Source organism: Lytechinus variegatus, chromosome 3 (genome assembly GCF_018143015.1).
Source record: "Lytechinus variegatus isolate NC3 chromosome 3, Lvar_3.0, whole genome shotgun sequence".
Taxonomy (NCBI): domain Eukaryota; kingdom Metazoa; phylum Echinodermata; class Echinoidea; order Temnopleuroida; family Toxopneustidae; genus Lytechinus; species Lytechinus variegatus.
In genome coordinates, this window is record NC_054742.1 from 61,423,082 (window position 1) to 61,438,781 (window position 15,700).

The following is a 15,700-nucleotide window of genomic DNA, read 5'->3' on the forward strand; positions in this document are numbered from 1 at the left end:
TTACTGTCCATCTCCACCAATAAAATCAGGGGAGTGAGTAGTTGGTGGAGGTGTCACGCCCACCGGAAGAGGATCGTTAGAGAGGTCACAGTTTGAGAACGCAATGTCGTCAATGGCGATGGCTCCGTTGGGTCCTCCACCAGTAACTGCCTCTATGACTACCTACATTTGATGGCGAGACCATCATCATTTTACTTTGACCAATTTCATAATTGTTGATTGATTTATTAGCATCACTATGCAAAATCTGTTTTTTCCAATGCAATTGACAATTTGTTACTATGGTAGTTAACAGTGTATGGTGAATTTACAACCATAGTGACTTTCATCAATCGGGGTTCAGAAAATTATACATGTACTTTTGAAAATGATATTGAAACAGAAATAAACAATTATTACAGCTGTAAACAGATCACATGACTTTGGCCCTGTTACACAAAGCAATATGATTGGTACATTCACAATTACAATTAATTTCAACTTTTTATACAGGGTTTCCCATAAACTTAAAATCAATAAATGACTGTGTAAGAGGGTTCTTACCTGGTATCTGTCAAGTACAGTGATGATTTGATTGTACTTTCCAAACCAATCCATATCAAGTGTAGGTATGCTATAGAGCAGGGTAAGTAGACCCCCTATTGAGGTCCTTGTGTATATGTTCAGAACACCCGCATCAGGTCCATGTAGAAATACTGACATAGAAATCTACCAAACAGAAAGGTTAAAAAGGCAGAGCCACATCAACATATTCAATTTCTTGTCTCTTACGCTGATATTAAACACCCATTCTGGATAAATGTATGTTGTATGATGACACGATGAAGTTTATTAGCAAAAGACCTTGCACAACTACAAGGCAATTTCAGTCAGGACACAAGTTTAAATATCAAAAAAGTGTTCAGAAATACAGCAGCTTTGATGACATTGAAAAGATATCCAGATTATATAACCACTTTGAAAATATTATTATATATTTTTTTTTTTTTTGGGGGGGGGGTTATATATACATATATAAATTTGTGTATATGTGCATTTTGCTTGAGATGTTATGAACATAAAGATATACATTCCAAAGTATTACATAGAGTATGCATACTGTTGCAACTAGATACATATAATTGTTAACAAGATTGATCCTGCTACCCACAATGGTACATTTGGTTCATATTTGGTAGGTGACAAAATAAGTAAAACAGACACTATAGATCCTTGGTATGGGATGTACATACAACCTTCTGATTACAAGGCAAGTCAAAAATCGCTATTAACCACAGAACAAAGTGACTAGCCTACATTCAAGGAGCAACATATACTGACCATACAAGAAGATGTCTGACCGGTTGGTTGGAAGACAGGTGATGCGATCCTTGCTACATCCCCAGGGTTTGTTCCCACTGGATCCGCCAGCAAATAACCGCCCCCTACGTCGTTGGTGGTATGATCACGTGTAGGTGCGTACTTCACATTCTTGGTAAGCGCGCCAGACGTTCGCACCCACGCGTAGTCAGCAGGGATGTTTGTGTAAGAACACATGCTGGACTCAAAGTCACATCGACCTGGGTAGGTGTCTGGGTCTGTTGATAGAGACAGGGGAAACAGAGCAGATAAAGTTAGCAAATGAGTTATGCTTGGGTCCAAATTTCATCCAACATCAAACACGATGTTGAAGGCTTACAATCTTACTCCTCTTCTGAATAATAATATCAAGAAAGACAATGTAAGAGCTTTGTTATGGATAGAGGATGCACTACACTAAAAAATTTTAAAGTGCAAGGTGCAGGTAAAGGCAATTATCCTCAAGGGTGGGGTGAATAACCCATCCCGTTCCACAAGGACAAAACCAAACTTAACACTTTGGATTACAGACACACACAAAAATCAGGACCGTTAGACAACTCTATCCTACATCTATCTCGACCCGACCATCCTCAGATGTAGAAAAAAAAACATACCGCACTGCAACTCGTCCGAGAAGTCTCCACAATCATCCGCAAAGTTACAGACCAGAGGCGTGCTGATGCAAGCTCTGTTGGAACATGTGAACTCTCCGTCCTTGCAAGACGTCTGTGGCTCCGGGAAACCACAGAAGGTGAGTTCAATATCGGTGACAGCTATAATGCCTCCCGCGGTGCTATAGTCCAGAAGTCCAAGAAAATTGATCTACAATGTGAAAGATATAGAAATTTTGTGCTCTTAAGACAGGATTCTGTCTTTGCGTCTTTCTTCAGGGCCCTAGTCATTACATCAAAATTATGGTATCTTCGTCATCGCATCCAATGTAACTTCCAGGGGAACCAAGCTGATAATTGGATGTTGAGTATTATACCATGATTGTTAATATAAATAACAAAACAATGAATTGTAGTAACCTTCATGCAATGGGGCTAAGTCGGGCATTAATAACTTCTCCATTTTTCTTTTCATGTACTGTCTTTCTTGTTGGCCAGTCATATGAAAGTAAATGAGGCAGCATGAATCATTGCAATGCGATATGTACATCTACTCAACATTGGAATTGTTGTCAATGTTATAAACTGGAACACTACAATTATTCTGTACGTAGATGTCTGGTAAATCAAACCTTTCTTTGCATTTTAAATGCAATTCTTACATTTAAAATCGTTTATGCTTTAATAGTCAATAATCTATCTTGAAAGTTTTTTTACCTGGAAGGGCCTTCTTATCCGCTGAACGGTTAGAATTGCTTGTTGCCAAGATCCACTTATTGTAATATCAGCCCGGTACATTATGGTTTCTTCAGAAGGAGAAGTCTTGTATGTGACAATGATGTCATCTAAATAAATGAAGGTGTTATATCAACAAAAAAATAAGAGTAGAAATGAATATTAATCCTAATCCTATGCGACAATAATGTCAAAATAAGTGAACATTTTGCCTCCGAAGAAGATTCTGCTAGGATTGAAAGCTTAGACCCCTTTTGACTCTCTTAACAAAAAATAAGAGCAGAAATGAATACTAATCCTACTAGCAGTATTGACATTAATAATTCTAACTGATAATGACAGTAATATGTGTTTGCCTTACTTAAATTGTATTTTTATCCACTGTTTTGAATAGAAACATTTCTTAATTTTATGTCTGTATTTTATCTGGAGAAAAAAAAATTGATCAATTAATTAAGATAAAACAGGTCTTGCTGGATAAGACGCCCGACATGTCCTTTCATGAAACGCTCCCAGAATTTCTTTGTTTTTCTTCTGGGCCTGTCCTACATTGATCCAATCCATCCCAACTATATGGAAATCAATTATTGTCATAATTTTTCTCCAGGAAATTCATACAATGTCCTTTGTGAACAAAGAGAAGCACAATAGATTTTCAAGAAAACAATAAATGCATGATTATACATTATATCTAGATAGTATTTTGAACAAATAGGCATTTTAGATATTGATGCTGCTGGCTTTCCATAGCTGTGGTTGATCAGATCATTGCAACCCTTTGTAAGACGGGGCCCTGATATTGACTGCCCATATTCTAACCTGCACCGTCAAGATAATACCAGAAGGTCAGGAGACAGTTGGATCCAGCCTCCTGTATCCAAGGGCTTACAAGACGAGGATAATCTCCACCCACTACAGGAACGGCCGTCCTATCTACCATCATGTATGTAGTATTAATGAACAAAGAAGGTAAGGGGAGGTTGGTAGCTGGGGTGGGGGAGACTCCAACTCCCTGCGGTATCCAAGGTAGCAGGCCTGCTGGATCGCTGGTATAACCGCACTGGTCATCGGGTTCCTCAAATGCGCAGGTTCCTGCAGGGATGGATAACATCAAAATTTGCATAAATTAGCATATGTAATCCATTTGAATCATGTCTTTAAATGTGCAAGTTCCTGGAGGGACATAAAAAAGCATAAATTAGCAATTAAATGAATTTTATAATGTCTTCAAAAGTAAAATAATACTGCATATATTTCTGAACATATTTTTCTCTGGAACAGATTGCAACATCCCTTTGAAGCTGAGCCACAATGCATAGTTAAAATAAAGCATATTATATCCCTCATGAAGCTGGATTTAAGTGCGATTTAAGTCACATGCAAGTCTTTGTGAAACATCCCCCCTGGTCTATAAAATTCCTTCAAATTGGGTAAATTTTCTACTTATGGAAGGGTGATTTATGGAAGATCAATTGAAGTGGAATAGGAAAGTAAAACCAATAAGTGACTAAACTCACCGCAGTTCTTCTCATCAGACCCATCTGTGCAGTCGGGTCTCATATCACAGACCTTGCTAGGATCTACTTTCTCATCTCCCGTCTGACAAGCGAACGGCGGAGGAAGGGTGGTGTCAGCACTGCAAGCACCGTTGAAGAGGTACAAGTCATCGATAGCAATATCACAGGCTGAAGTATCAGCAAGCACTCCCTCTATCATTATCTAGGGAGATTAAGGAAAGAGTTTGCAGCGCAACACTAGTAAAAAAATTACTCATGATTATTTTTCTCCAAAACTGTTAAAATATCAATATAACCTGCAATTTATTCATTTGGCTATTTGGTCCAATGTCAGATGAATGATATCTCAATTAATCTTTACTTCATGCAAATATGCACAAATATGTTTGTATTTCAACTTTCAACATTCCTATATTTGTGTTATTCTTGACAATTTTCAATACATCCTTAAAATTTTGTGCATAGATATCTTACATCGAGATTACATTTTTTTTTTCTCTTGTTTCTGTTGTATTTTTGTTGATCTGCTTGAAACAAATATGGATAATTGCGTTGAATGAGTTAAACCCACAGAATTGGGCCTCTTTCTACTTACCCTATACTGCCTGCTGATACTGAATGTTAATTGTCTAAAGTTCCATTCATCTTCAGCAACGCCAGTGAAAGACCAGACAATGTTGGTCTGGTATGCAGTTTCCCAGGCTACCTGATTTTTGCAAAGTAAAAAGAATGAGGGAGAGGTTATCAAAAGGACCCAACACTACGGATTAGATCTTTATCTCCAGAGATCTTGAAGAATAAGAGAACTAAATATAGGTGCATTAAGGTGCTTAAGAGAAAATGGTATTAATCATTGATAACATATTGTTCTTATTCGATTAACTAATATCAACTTAGTGAATACTGGACTTTTTACTTACTGTCAGCTTGTTTTTACTGTCATCACTGCAGGTCATATGATACCACAGACTGAAGCAGACAAAGTCCTCTGGAGGATCTAGGCTGGAAGACTCCAGTCTCGCCCTGCTCCCGTAGGTACCAAGGGTGGAGTCCAGGTACATATACCAACCCGATGGGGTGCCCGTGGTGTGGTCAAAGGTCGGGCCGGTGTCGGGGGTGCCTGTAGAACCACTATGCCGTAGCCAATCAATCTCATCAGCATTCTGGGTGTTTGTCCAATCGCAGGTGTCAACCTCAAAGTCACATGACCCTGTGGAAAAATGTTCATTTCATCATGAGGAAATATTTTGATGACATTTGAATTAATTTCAAACTATAATTCAGGTAGGAACTTGAATTTAAAACAATGTCTTTATCTCACTTTTAAGAGAACCATGTAAGACATGCAAAACAATTTCTTGTTACACACTTCAAAAGATAAATGAACTTGTACAAAATATGGTGAACAAATGCACTTGCACAAAGAAAAAATGTTTTACCTTTTTTTATAAAGTTCCTGCTTTGTGGACATAAAGTAATACAAATATCACATTTCAACACTACAAAAAATTGATTTGTAGCCAAATCTGTTTGGCAAAATCAAAAAGAAAATAATAATCAAATCAATTTTAGTGAACTTTCAAGGAATTGCAGCATGTAATGAGACAAGTGATGTTCCCTCATAATGTGTATAATAATCCCATTCAAAGTGGCAACACTGAAGAGGTCGTACCTAGTTGTCCTGTACACTGCTGATCTTTGACAAAGATATCATCAAGTGCGGCAAAGACACCTGAAACAGCCTTCTTGACAGCCAACTTGAAGGTGAAAACATTGTCATTCTTGGAAGCTACTTCTATCGATGCTTTGCGCCAAAGACCACCAGTTGGCTCCTGGAGATGTTAAAAAGAATGTATTTTTGGGGAAGTGTACAGGGTTCTCTTTCAGAGACTTGTTATAATAACAAATGCACCATTTCTATAACAAATTTAATATTAGCCAATCAAAAAAAAAAATTTTGTAGCTTTTAATTGTTATTGGAAATTTGTTAATATAACAAGTTTTTTCAAACAGGCGCCAAATATTTTAACAAAGATAAGAGGAATATTTACTGGAGTTCAGCCTTTTTTGTATGCAGCATCAGTGAAGGTTACGATTCTAGGCATAAGCATCCAGTATAGTATCTGGATATTTGGTCTGAATTTTTTCAGAGTTCATCAAGTTACCACATCAAAATCTAACCTGTGCCATCAGGTTACAATGTTTCATTTACTCGGAGTCACAATATTTACAGAAATTCAAATTCAAACTGTACATTAATTAATTTGACTGTGGAACTTAGCACGTCACATTTCATAACCTTTGATGAGCAGAGATAATGCAGTGATTCCATTGTAACTCACATCAGTCAGTCACAATTCTCTTAGTCAATGAGCAAGATTCAATAAATCCATCAAATTGTGAGCATCTCTCATTTACATCATAATACAATTCTCACAACTCTTTTACATCTTAATCTCAATCTTAAATCATTACATACATTATAATTCAAATAAATTCATTAAATTCGGGGAAAATCAATATCTATACATTTTACAACATACTTAACTACTTATCCCACAATAGATTTGTTGCAAACAATATGTTGGCACATTTGAAACAAGAATTAATATCCAAAGTGAACCATTGAGATTGAAGGAGTATACAATTTAGGCTAAGAATCAAACACTTGATTAATCAACAGCAAAAACTCTGTCAGTATCATCTCACCATAAAAGATATTGATATTCCAGTTGGTAAGATAACTCCTGATGGGTCTATTTGGTAGGCTTCCACCTTTAGGTCTCCAAAGTCATCTGAAGGAAATCATGGTACAAAATTATGCATAGAAAGGAGTAGAATTATGTATTGGGAATGACTGGATTGGCTTACACATACCAGAAATGCAATATCAAGCAAAATTACAAAATGGTAAAAAATATCATTGTTAATACCATTACAATCGATATCATCAAAACGAATTTTGCAAGGGGGATTGAAAAAGAATAAATTAGGCATAATTAGGCAACTTAAAGACCAGTCGCAAATAGCTGATACAGTAGACAAATTTAAAACAGCTCTTATAACTTACTTATTCAAAATTTATCTCAATTCAACAAATTAACTCAGTAACATATCTTTTTCTTTTCTTTATGTTCAGAAGTCTACACAAAAACTTAGTTACACTATGTGATATCTTGATGAAAATTGATAAGATTTTGTTTATTCAAATACAAGATGCATGAAAATACAATGACTACTCTATAAAGCTCCATATAACTGCAATCACTGAGCCATTCATTCATTTAGTCCCATATATATTTATGTCACTTACCACTCATCATGTACCAGAACTCAGTACATCTAAAACCACTTAGCGGAATAGGATATACGGAGGATATCAATGTTCCACTGTCTCCAACATTTGTCAGCTGCCCAGTCAAAATTTGCATATAAAAACCTGTAACAAAATGAATTGAACATTACTGATATCTAGATTGTACTTAAATTGATTTTTTTATAAACATATCACCCGATATTTGTGTAATCAGGGGCTTGTTGCAAAAAGAGTTGTGTCTAATTAAAACACAAGTCAAGAACTCAAGCAGAAATCTGAAAGCAAGCTTCTGATTTGTTGAAAATAAAGTTGCGTGTAAGATTAATCACAATCAAGATCTTTGCTATGAAATGTTATTTTCTTCTCTATTTTATATTCTATTATGCTCTATACTCTATGTCCTGCCTCGGTAGTAATGGGCTAGGACCTGGACTACTTTTACTTTCTCTATTAAATGTTTGTAAATTACTTTGTAAATGCTTTACTTTATATGTTCTCTAACCCTTAATGAATATGAAATAAATTGATTAAAATCAGAGGTGCATTTAATTTCAATTGTCCTGCAATGGGCACAGAAGTCTTTCTAAGCCTACAACAATGCTCGGTAATAAACCTGGCTAAAGCAAAGCAGCTGTACTTATTCTCATTTTCAAAGAATACAATATTTACCATTTCTTTCCTTTATTAGTAATAAGTGAAATATTAGATTATTTTGCACAATTGCGTTATATGAAGGACGGTGAATCTGATCCTTCATCTAGTCAATTTAATATCAATATTGGATTTTTAAACTTATAATGGAGAGGGGACGACCAAAAAAGAAATGAGGCAAGCGGAGGAGAGTAGGAGGAATGGGTTGAGGGTGGAGGATGCAAAGAATTGGGCAAAATGGAGAGAAGTGAATCCAGCCACCCCCGTTCATGGGGACAAGACCGGATTTAAAACTTTAGATTACTGATGAACTTTTCTTTCCTACCATTAGTGGTTCCTGACGTATGATCAGTAGAAGGCCCTGGAGACATCCCTCGATCCCTGGTCCAGTCCAGCTGATCTGTGTCATCATTGGCATATCCACACGCATCATCTGACTGGAAATCACAATATACTGCAGAAAAGGATTGGAATTAATTTAAGTCGTATGCGGGTCCAATCTCATAGGAGAGAAGGAATTTCAGGCTGTTTACACACAATAATTGACCCTTATGTACATTTAACATCCCCCCCACACATATCTCACCATTCATATTTTGCTTCCGTATCATGATTTAGCAGTTGATATTGATGCATATAAAATAATGATATATTATATAATCATTTCATAAGCTGATTCTCTCACTAGTTAACCATCGCCACAAGCATGTTTGCTCTGTTGATTCTGACCAACATTTCACTGCACATTTAATTGTCTTGACCATGCACACATGGTTTATTTCTCTGCATATTCTTCACATATGCACATTGCATTTCATTGCTTTATATTCATTTGTTATTTATATAGCATGATTGGCAACTACAATTTCGAAAATATTAGCACCTTGGGCTTCATAAATTGGCAGAGATCCGAGTGAAAATGAAAAGCCATTATGTACTTATGTAATGCTGAGCAGTCTCCATAGCTAAACAAGATAACATTTCATTTCATTGCTTTATATTTATTTGTTGTTTATACATCATGATTGGCCACGACATCTTCGAAAATATTAGCGCCTCAGGCTTCATAAATTAACAGAGATCTGAATGAAAATGAAAGGCCATAATATACTTACGTAATGCTGGGCAGTCTCCATAGCTAAACATGATATCATCAATAGAAATATCCCCTTGGTAACCTTTTCCAGCTGTGCCTTCCAGGTACACCTTAGGGTTTTTCACAGTTGTGGTGATAGCCACATGACCCACTATCCAGTCATAACTCTGGTCTCCAGACTTGGTCCAGATGACAGGGCCTTCTGCAGGTAAAACAGGGAAGAGAAATTCATTTTTCTCCTCTAGGTCATATATATAATATGAAATATCTGACTGCTTGAGTTTGTTTGCTGAGAACTGATACTTTGGTAGGTTCCTCTCAATCCGGTGGATTTACAATATGGTGGGCCATCTACCGGTTGCAGCCGACAGTGTTCAAGTTTCGAGTTTTATTTTCATTTCCATTATTAACATTAGAAACAAATACAAATCAAACATTCTTCATAAATATAAACAAATACAAATGAAATATGATAACAATGATTACAAATTAACTACAAATTCCAAAACATTTGTAAAATAGTTTAAACACAATCTTATATGGAAATGAGGGGATCCACTAAAAAGTATTGCTTGTAGAGCGTGGATCCCCTATATCAAACAAATGAAAATTTGGGACTCATTATTAAGTGTAGATGTAAGAAAATACAATAAGTTAAAATAGAATAATGGGAATAATAATAATAATAAGATGACAGACGGGACGATCCAAAATGCAAAAGAAAACAAAGACATGATGAAGAATAGAAGGGGAGAGAGAAGGAATAAATTGCTGAAGGGGTGGGCGAGAGAGGAAGAGACTGAGAGGGCAAAGATAAGTGGGGAGGGACAGACATAGAGGGGGACACACACACACAAAGATAGATATGTAGAGAGAAAGAGAGAGTGGTCGGACATGCCGTAATTTGCACTGCCTTATGGGAAGTTGCAATCTGTTGCCCGCGCTAGTACTATAGTGCATGCATGGACGGGGTTATTCAGCGCTCGACAGGATAAGCATTTTACTAGGGTCCAGGGGGTGGAAGAGAAATTTACCGGCATATTTTATGGCGAAATTTACACCGTTTGGGAGAATTCTTGCAACATGATTTTCATTTTCTAGGCATCACAGTCACAATACAGTACACTAGCACTGTCGCTGCCTGCGCCTTATTGATCCTGAAGTTGGAAATTTGACCTGTTCCCGGCAACCGATAGATGGCGCACCGTATTGTGAATCCACCAAATTACAAGGTACAATTAAAATGTACATGGCTTCTTGACTGTAAGTAGACAAAATTTTTAGGCATTGACAGACAAAGCATATCTTGTACAAAGTTTGAAATAACCTCTGTGACTGTTGACCTTGTGACCCCATGATTTAATCAGATCATCACTTTTACACCTGCATCCATGAGTTCCCAGATTCAAATTGATCCCTCCAAAGTTTTCAAGTTATCACACAAAATAGATATTTTCAGATATATATATGATATCAATAAAAGAAGATACAGATACAAATTGAAAAAAATACATTATGCCTATTAAACATAACTTTGAGGTTGTTTGTGCAAGCAGGATATGAGGACTTAAAATGAAACAAATCAACACAAATAAAAGGTCATTTCAGACATCTACAGAGTTTATAATGATAATAGAGGGTATTTATTAAGTGCAAAATAACTAATAAAGTTCTCTATGCGCTTAACAATTATGAATGAATATAATACAAACATTAAAGAAACAGAAAAAAAATATTGAATTATAAAAACAAAACAAAATACAACATATTGTGGAGCGTTGTGGCCCAGTGGATTAGTCTTCGGACTTTGAAACAGAGGGTCGTGGGTTTAAATCCCAGCCATGGCGTAATTTCCTTCAGCAAGAAACTGATCCACGATGTGCTGCACTCGACCCAGGTGAGGTAAATGGGTACCGGTAGGAAGTTAATTCCTTAAAAAGCTGTGTGCGCTATGAACGCCTAGCTTAGCCAGGTAATATAGGAGCGCCTTGAGCACCTAACAAGGTGGAAATGTGCGCAATATAAATATCCTATATTATTATTATTATTATTATAATACAACTTAAACAAAAAACAAATGAAAGGTAAAAATTAAGAATATGAACGTAAACTTAGCCTCGATCTGGATGTATGTGTTTTATCACCTGCATCCAATTTTTCTTTCAATACATGGGTGCAGAAATAAGACAATCACACACACCCAGATCCAGCCTGAAAGCCCTATCAAAGCCTACAAAACAAATAAGTTTTTACGGCTTTACCGAAGCTGTCGCAGACCTGTACCAATAAATAAATGTGCAAAGAGCTTCTGGATTTTACAAATATGTCATTTTATTGGAATAATTTCCAAGTGCAAACTTTTTTTGATGTACCTTGTATAATGACCAATTACTTTGCATAGAATACTCACCTGTGTTGCCATCTGTGTTCCCATATCCAACATTCAATGTACCCACGTGAGCCCCGTACATGTGATACCAAAACGTCATACACATATGATTTCCTATAGGGATGCTGTCACTATAGAGGCGAGCTACATCATCGGCACTGGTAGAACTAGCATCAATGGCCATGTAGGCACCTGAACACATCAAGATTGAGAAAAATATCAATTTAACATCATAAGCAGAGGCCCAGTGGACTAGTCTCTGGACGTGGAAACATAGGGTCATGGATTCAAATCCAAGCCATGATGCAATTACCTTCAGTATGAAATTGTTCTACACTGTGTTGCACTAATGGTACAAGTCTGAGATTACATTCTTTTTAACATTACTTACTTACTTTACTTTACTTTTATCCAACAATGCTTGTAGGACTACGCCTGTTCATCGGTCCAAGGGAATAAACTGTATGCTCCAAACTATCAATTTCAATTAATTGCATGTGGCAAGAGGAAAATGTGTTATGGCGACAATAAGCAAGTGCTATTTTTAATTTCAGTATTTTCATGACGAGTGTTGTTAGCACTTGATCATGGACAATACAGGGAAGCTAACTCCTCGCATTCAAAACCAGTTTTTAAGAGGAAAATGTGTGATGGCGACAATAAGCAAGTGCTATTTTTAATTTCAGAATTTTCATGACGAGTGTTGTTAGCACTTGATCATGAACAATACAGGGAAGCTAACTCCTCGCATTCAAAACCAGTTTTAAAGAGGAAAATGTGTGATGGCGACAATAAGCATGTTCTTTTTTTAATTTCAGAATTTTCATGATGAGTGTTGTTAGCACTTGATCATGGACAATACAGGGAAGCTAACTCCTCGCATTCAAAACCAGTTTTAAAGAGGAAAATGTGTGATGGTGACAATAAGCAAGTGCTATTTTTAATTTCAGCATTTTCATGACGAGTGTTGTTAGCACTTGATCATGGACAATACAGGGAAGCTAACTCCTCGCATTCAAAACCAGTTTTAAAGAGGAAAATGTGTGATGGCGACAATAAGCAAGTGCTATTTTTAATTTCAGAATTTTCATGACGAGTGTTGTTAGCACTTGATCATGGACAGTACAGGGAAGCTAACTCCTCGCATTCAAAACCAGTTTTAAAGAGGAAAATGTGTGATGGCGACAATAAGCAAGTGCTATTTTTAATTTCAGAATTTTCATGACGAGTGTTGTTAGCACTTGATCATGGACAATACAGGGAAGCTAACTCCTCGCATTCAAAACCAGTTAATCTTTATTAAAATTTCATCAAACCTTTTCTACTGTTCCTCTCATTACTTCTAATGAAATCAAAACTGTCAGGTAATATTTTTAACCTGAAATTTAAACACATTTCACATAGTACAATGAATGGAGTACAGGCATTATAAAAGACAGAGAAGAATAAGTTCAGAACCAGAGAAAAAATAGAAAACAACTCATCAAACATGAACTACCGTCTTTCGTTTGAGTTGTGTGATCTGCAGGGGGTCCTGTTCCAACAGTTGGTGTGCTGCCAGTTTGAATCGTCCAATCAAAATCATCGTCTGATCCCTGCATCCAGGAGCAGAACGTGCCGCCCTCAAAGTTACAGTCCCATGGAAGCGGAGCCGAGGTAACAGGACGGGTGGGTGTTGGTGTAGGGGGAGCTGTTCAGTGCAGTTGGAGAAAATTCAAATTCAGATTAAGATTTAAACTTAACAAGTATAATATTAAAGTTATAGTGAAACATTGTTACAAAATACAATACCACCTGCTTCAACAAGCACACAAGTTTTTGCAAAATGACCTACAAACAATCTCGTTCAAAAATGAGTATTGTAAGTTCGGGATCATGGTCACTGCATGTGGCAGTGTACAATATATTGACAGCTTCTTCATCAAAGGTCGTGTGCAACAAATGTGAACGTTATTTAACCTGACTTTTTATTTATAAGCACTGTACAAAATACAGAAATTCCCAATCAAAACAAGTTGAAGAAAAGATACATACGGACATATTGGCAGCTATGCTCGGTATACTTGATATCATCCAATGCGATGTCTCCGGTAAAACTGGCACCGTCAATGCCTTCAAATTCAATGATATGATAGACACCAACTGACAACTCAATCTCAGCTGAGATCCAAAAGTTGCCTTGTTCACCGGATTTTGTCCAGATCACACTCCGTTTGCCAGTCTGCACTTCTAGGAGATGCACGTTGAGGGTTCCCATCTCTATGGATCATGTGGAAAGATTTACACGTATCAGGTGATCACATAAGTAGCACAACGTTTGCTCCTGTGACAATTGCTCCAGGCTTATTTCTTCTATGATGTAGGGTTAGGGTTGCAATAGGGATTTACTTTAGGTCTAGGGTCAGGTTTAGGGTAGGGTATAGTGTTAAGTCGAGGGTTGAAGTTGGTCATTTGATTACTGTTTGGAATACCTAGCAGAGCATTTGAAGCAAATTTCATGGAGCCAATACATTAGCAAAAGAGAATGTTTTTGTACGCAATGATATAAATAAGGTAAATAAGCTACATAAATGGGCATAGTTCGCAAGTATAAAAATTTTGTGTGAAAGTTTTGTATCTTCTTCCAAGTGCTATCATTTTAAGCAAACGGAAGCATTTTGAAATTGTGGAATGGTGAGAGATGGCTGACTTATCTGGCTTGTAGGGCAGGATGAGCTTATAATAATTCAGATAACAATAAAGACAATGATAACAATAATTATAATGATAATCATAATAATCATCATTATGATAATATAGTAACAATAATCATAATAACTAGCAATACTATTAAAAATAAGAACAATAATAACAATATTGAGCACTCACGAATGGTGAAAGGGAATGGAAGCCTGACTGTATAACCAAGATCTCTCCTCATTTTCAATAGAATCACATAAGACAACAATAATACAAGTTCTTGTATATAGCATATTACATACCATTAACATCTCTATATGATTGCAAAAGGATTTATCCTAGCAAGCTTTCTACAGTGCACAAGCCTTACGAATTATGTCTTATTTAGATCTAAATTTTGTGTTGCGTTGTTTTATAATGAACGTACCTTTCCCATACATGTGATACCAAAATGAGAAACAGCCCTCAATCCGTGGAGTAAAGTCAATGGACTGGAGAATAGCATTATACTTGTTGCCTGAACTTGATGTCTCGATGTATGCATAATGACCTAACAAATGAAAGCAAGATGAGATCCAGATTCAGAAAAATCATACAGATTAGATCAAAAGAGAGAAAAAGATCTACATATATATATATATAAAATTCATGTATGCACTTGAGTCCACTTCAGTTTTTATCTTATCTTAAATATTCTTTGAACTGAAGTCTTTGTCTTAGAAAGGCCTAGAGTGTGACTTAAATCACAAGTGGTAAATAACACAATACCGTATCGGTCAAATTGTGCCTGGGAGGCGAAAAGCATACTGAATGACTATCAGGGGCCGTGGAACGGTTTTCAAAGTGGGTGGTTGACAATGCAAATAATCACAATCCTATGGTCATTTTTACGGTTTTCGTAAAAAGTGGGATTGGGGGTTCAAGCCCCCCAGCACCCCCGCTTCCGCGGCCCCTGACTATGACCTGCAGGACTCTCCTCCTAACTAAATGGGGGTGTGAAGGTGGACCACTACACCAGGGTTTCCCCCTCCTCTTGCACAAATAGTGCGATGGATTCTTAATAACGTGAAAAGGTTGTTGACCCTCCTCTACACGGGACCTCCATTTAATGTCCTGAAAGACAGAGTGTTTTCACTGTAAAAAAAGTTGGCACCTACGGAACAGGGAGGGACACGTTTATAAGCACAACGCATGCTTCAGTCATCTGTCAGGGATGGACTTGAACCCACGACCTTTGATTCGACTGGAAAACGTTCTACCAATTGAGCTAACTTGCTCCCTCTTGTGACACGACCTACTACATATAAATCAATGAGTCTGTGTGTTCAATATCAATTGCACGGTGGCAATTCCATAAGCATCATT

At 36.8% G+C, this 15,700-nt stretch overlaps 1 protein-coding gene across 1 annotated transcript in view; it reads right to left on the reverse strand.

Moving 5' to 3' along the window:
• LOC121412105 (MAM and LDL-receptor class A domain-containing protein 1-like) overlaps window positions 1-15,700 on the reverse strand; it is a 16,589-nt gene continuing 889 nt past the window's right edge. Inside the window, exons 3-20 of the mRNA XM_041605012.1 lie at window positions 14,763-14,885; window positions 13,691-13,915; window positions 13,155-13,346; window positions 11,678-11,848; window positions 9,287-9,469; window positions 8,497-8,625; window positions 7,518-7,643; window positions 6,914-6,999; window positions 5,877-6,036; window positions 5,125-5,414; window positions 4,800-4,910; window positions 4,205-4,406; window positions 3,507-3,779; window positions 2,670-2,797; window positions 1,956-2,163; window positions 1,321-1,577; window positions 544-708; window positions 1-162 (exon numbers count right to left, since the gene is read on the reverse strand). Coding sequence (XP_041460946.1) covers window positions 1-162; window positions 544-708; window positions 1,321-1,577; window positions 1,956-2,163; window positions 2,670-2,797; window positions 3,507-3,779; window positions 4,205-4,406; window positions 4,800-4,910; window positions 5,125-5,414; window positions 5,877-6,036; window positions 6,914-6,999; window positions 7,518-7,643; window positions 8,497-8,625; window positions 9,287-9,469; window positions 11,678-11,848; window positions 13,155-13,346; window positions 13,691-13,915; window positions 14,763-14,885 — 3,191 coding nt within the window. The remainder of the gene's footprint in view (window positions 163-543; window positions 709-1,320; window positions 1,578-1,955; window positions 2,164-2,669; window positions 2,798-3,506; window positions 3,780-4,204; window positions 4,407-4,799; window positions 4,911-5,124; window positions 5,415-5,876; window positions 6,037-6,913; window positions 7,000-7,517; window positions 7,644-8,496; window positions 8,626-9,286; window positions 9,470-11,677; window positions 11,849-13,154; window positions 13,347-13,690; window positions 13,916-14,762; window positions 14,886-15,700) is intronic.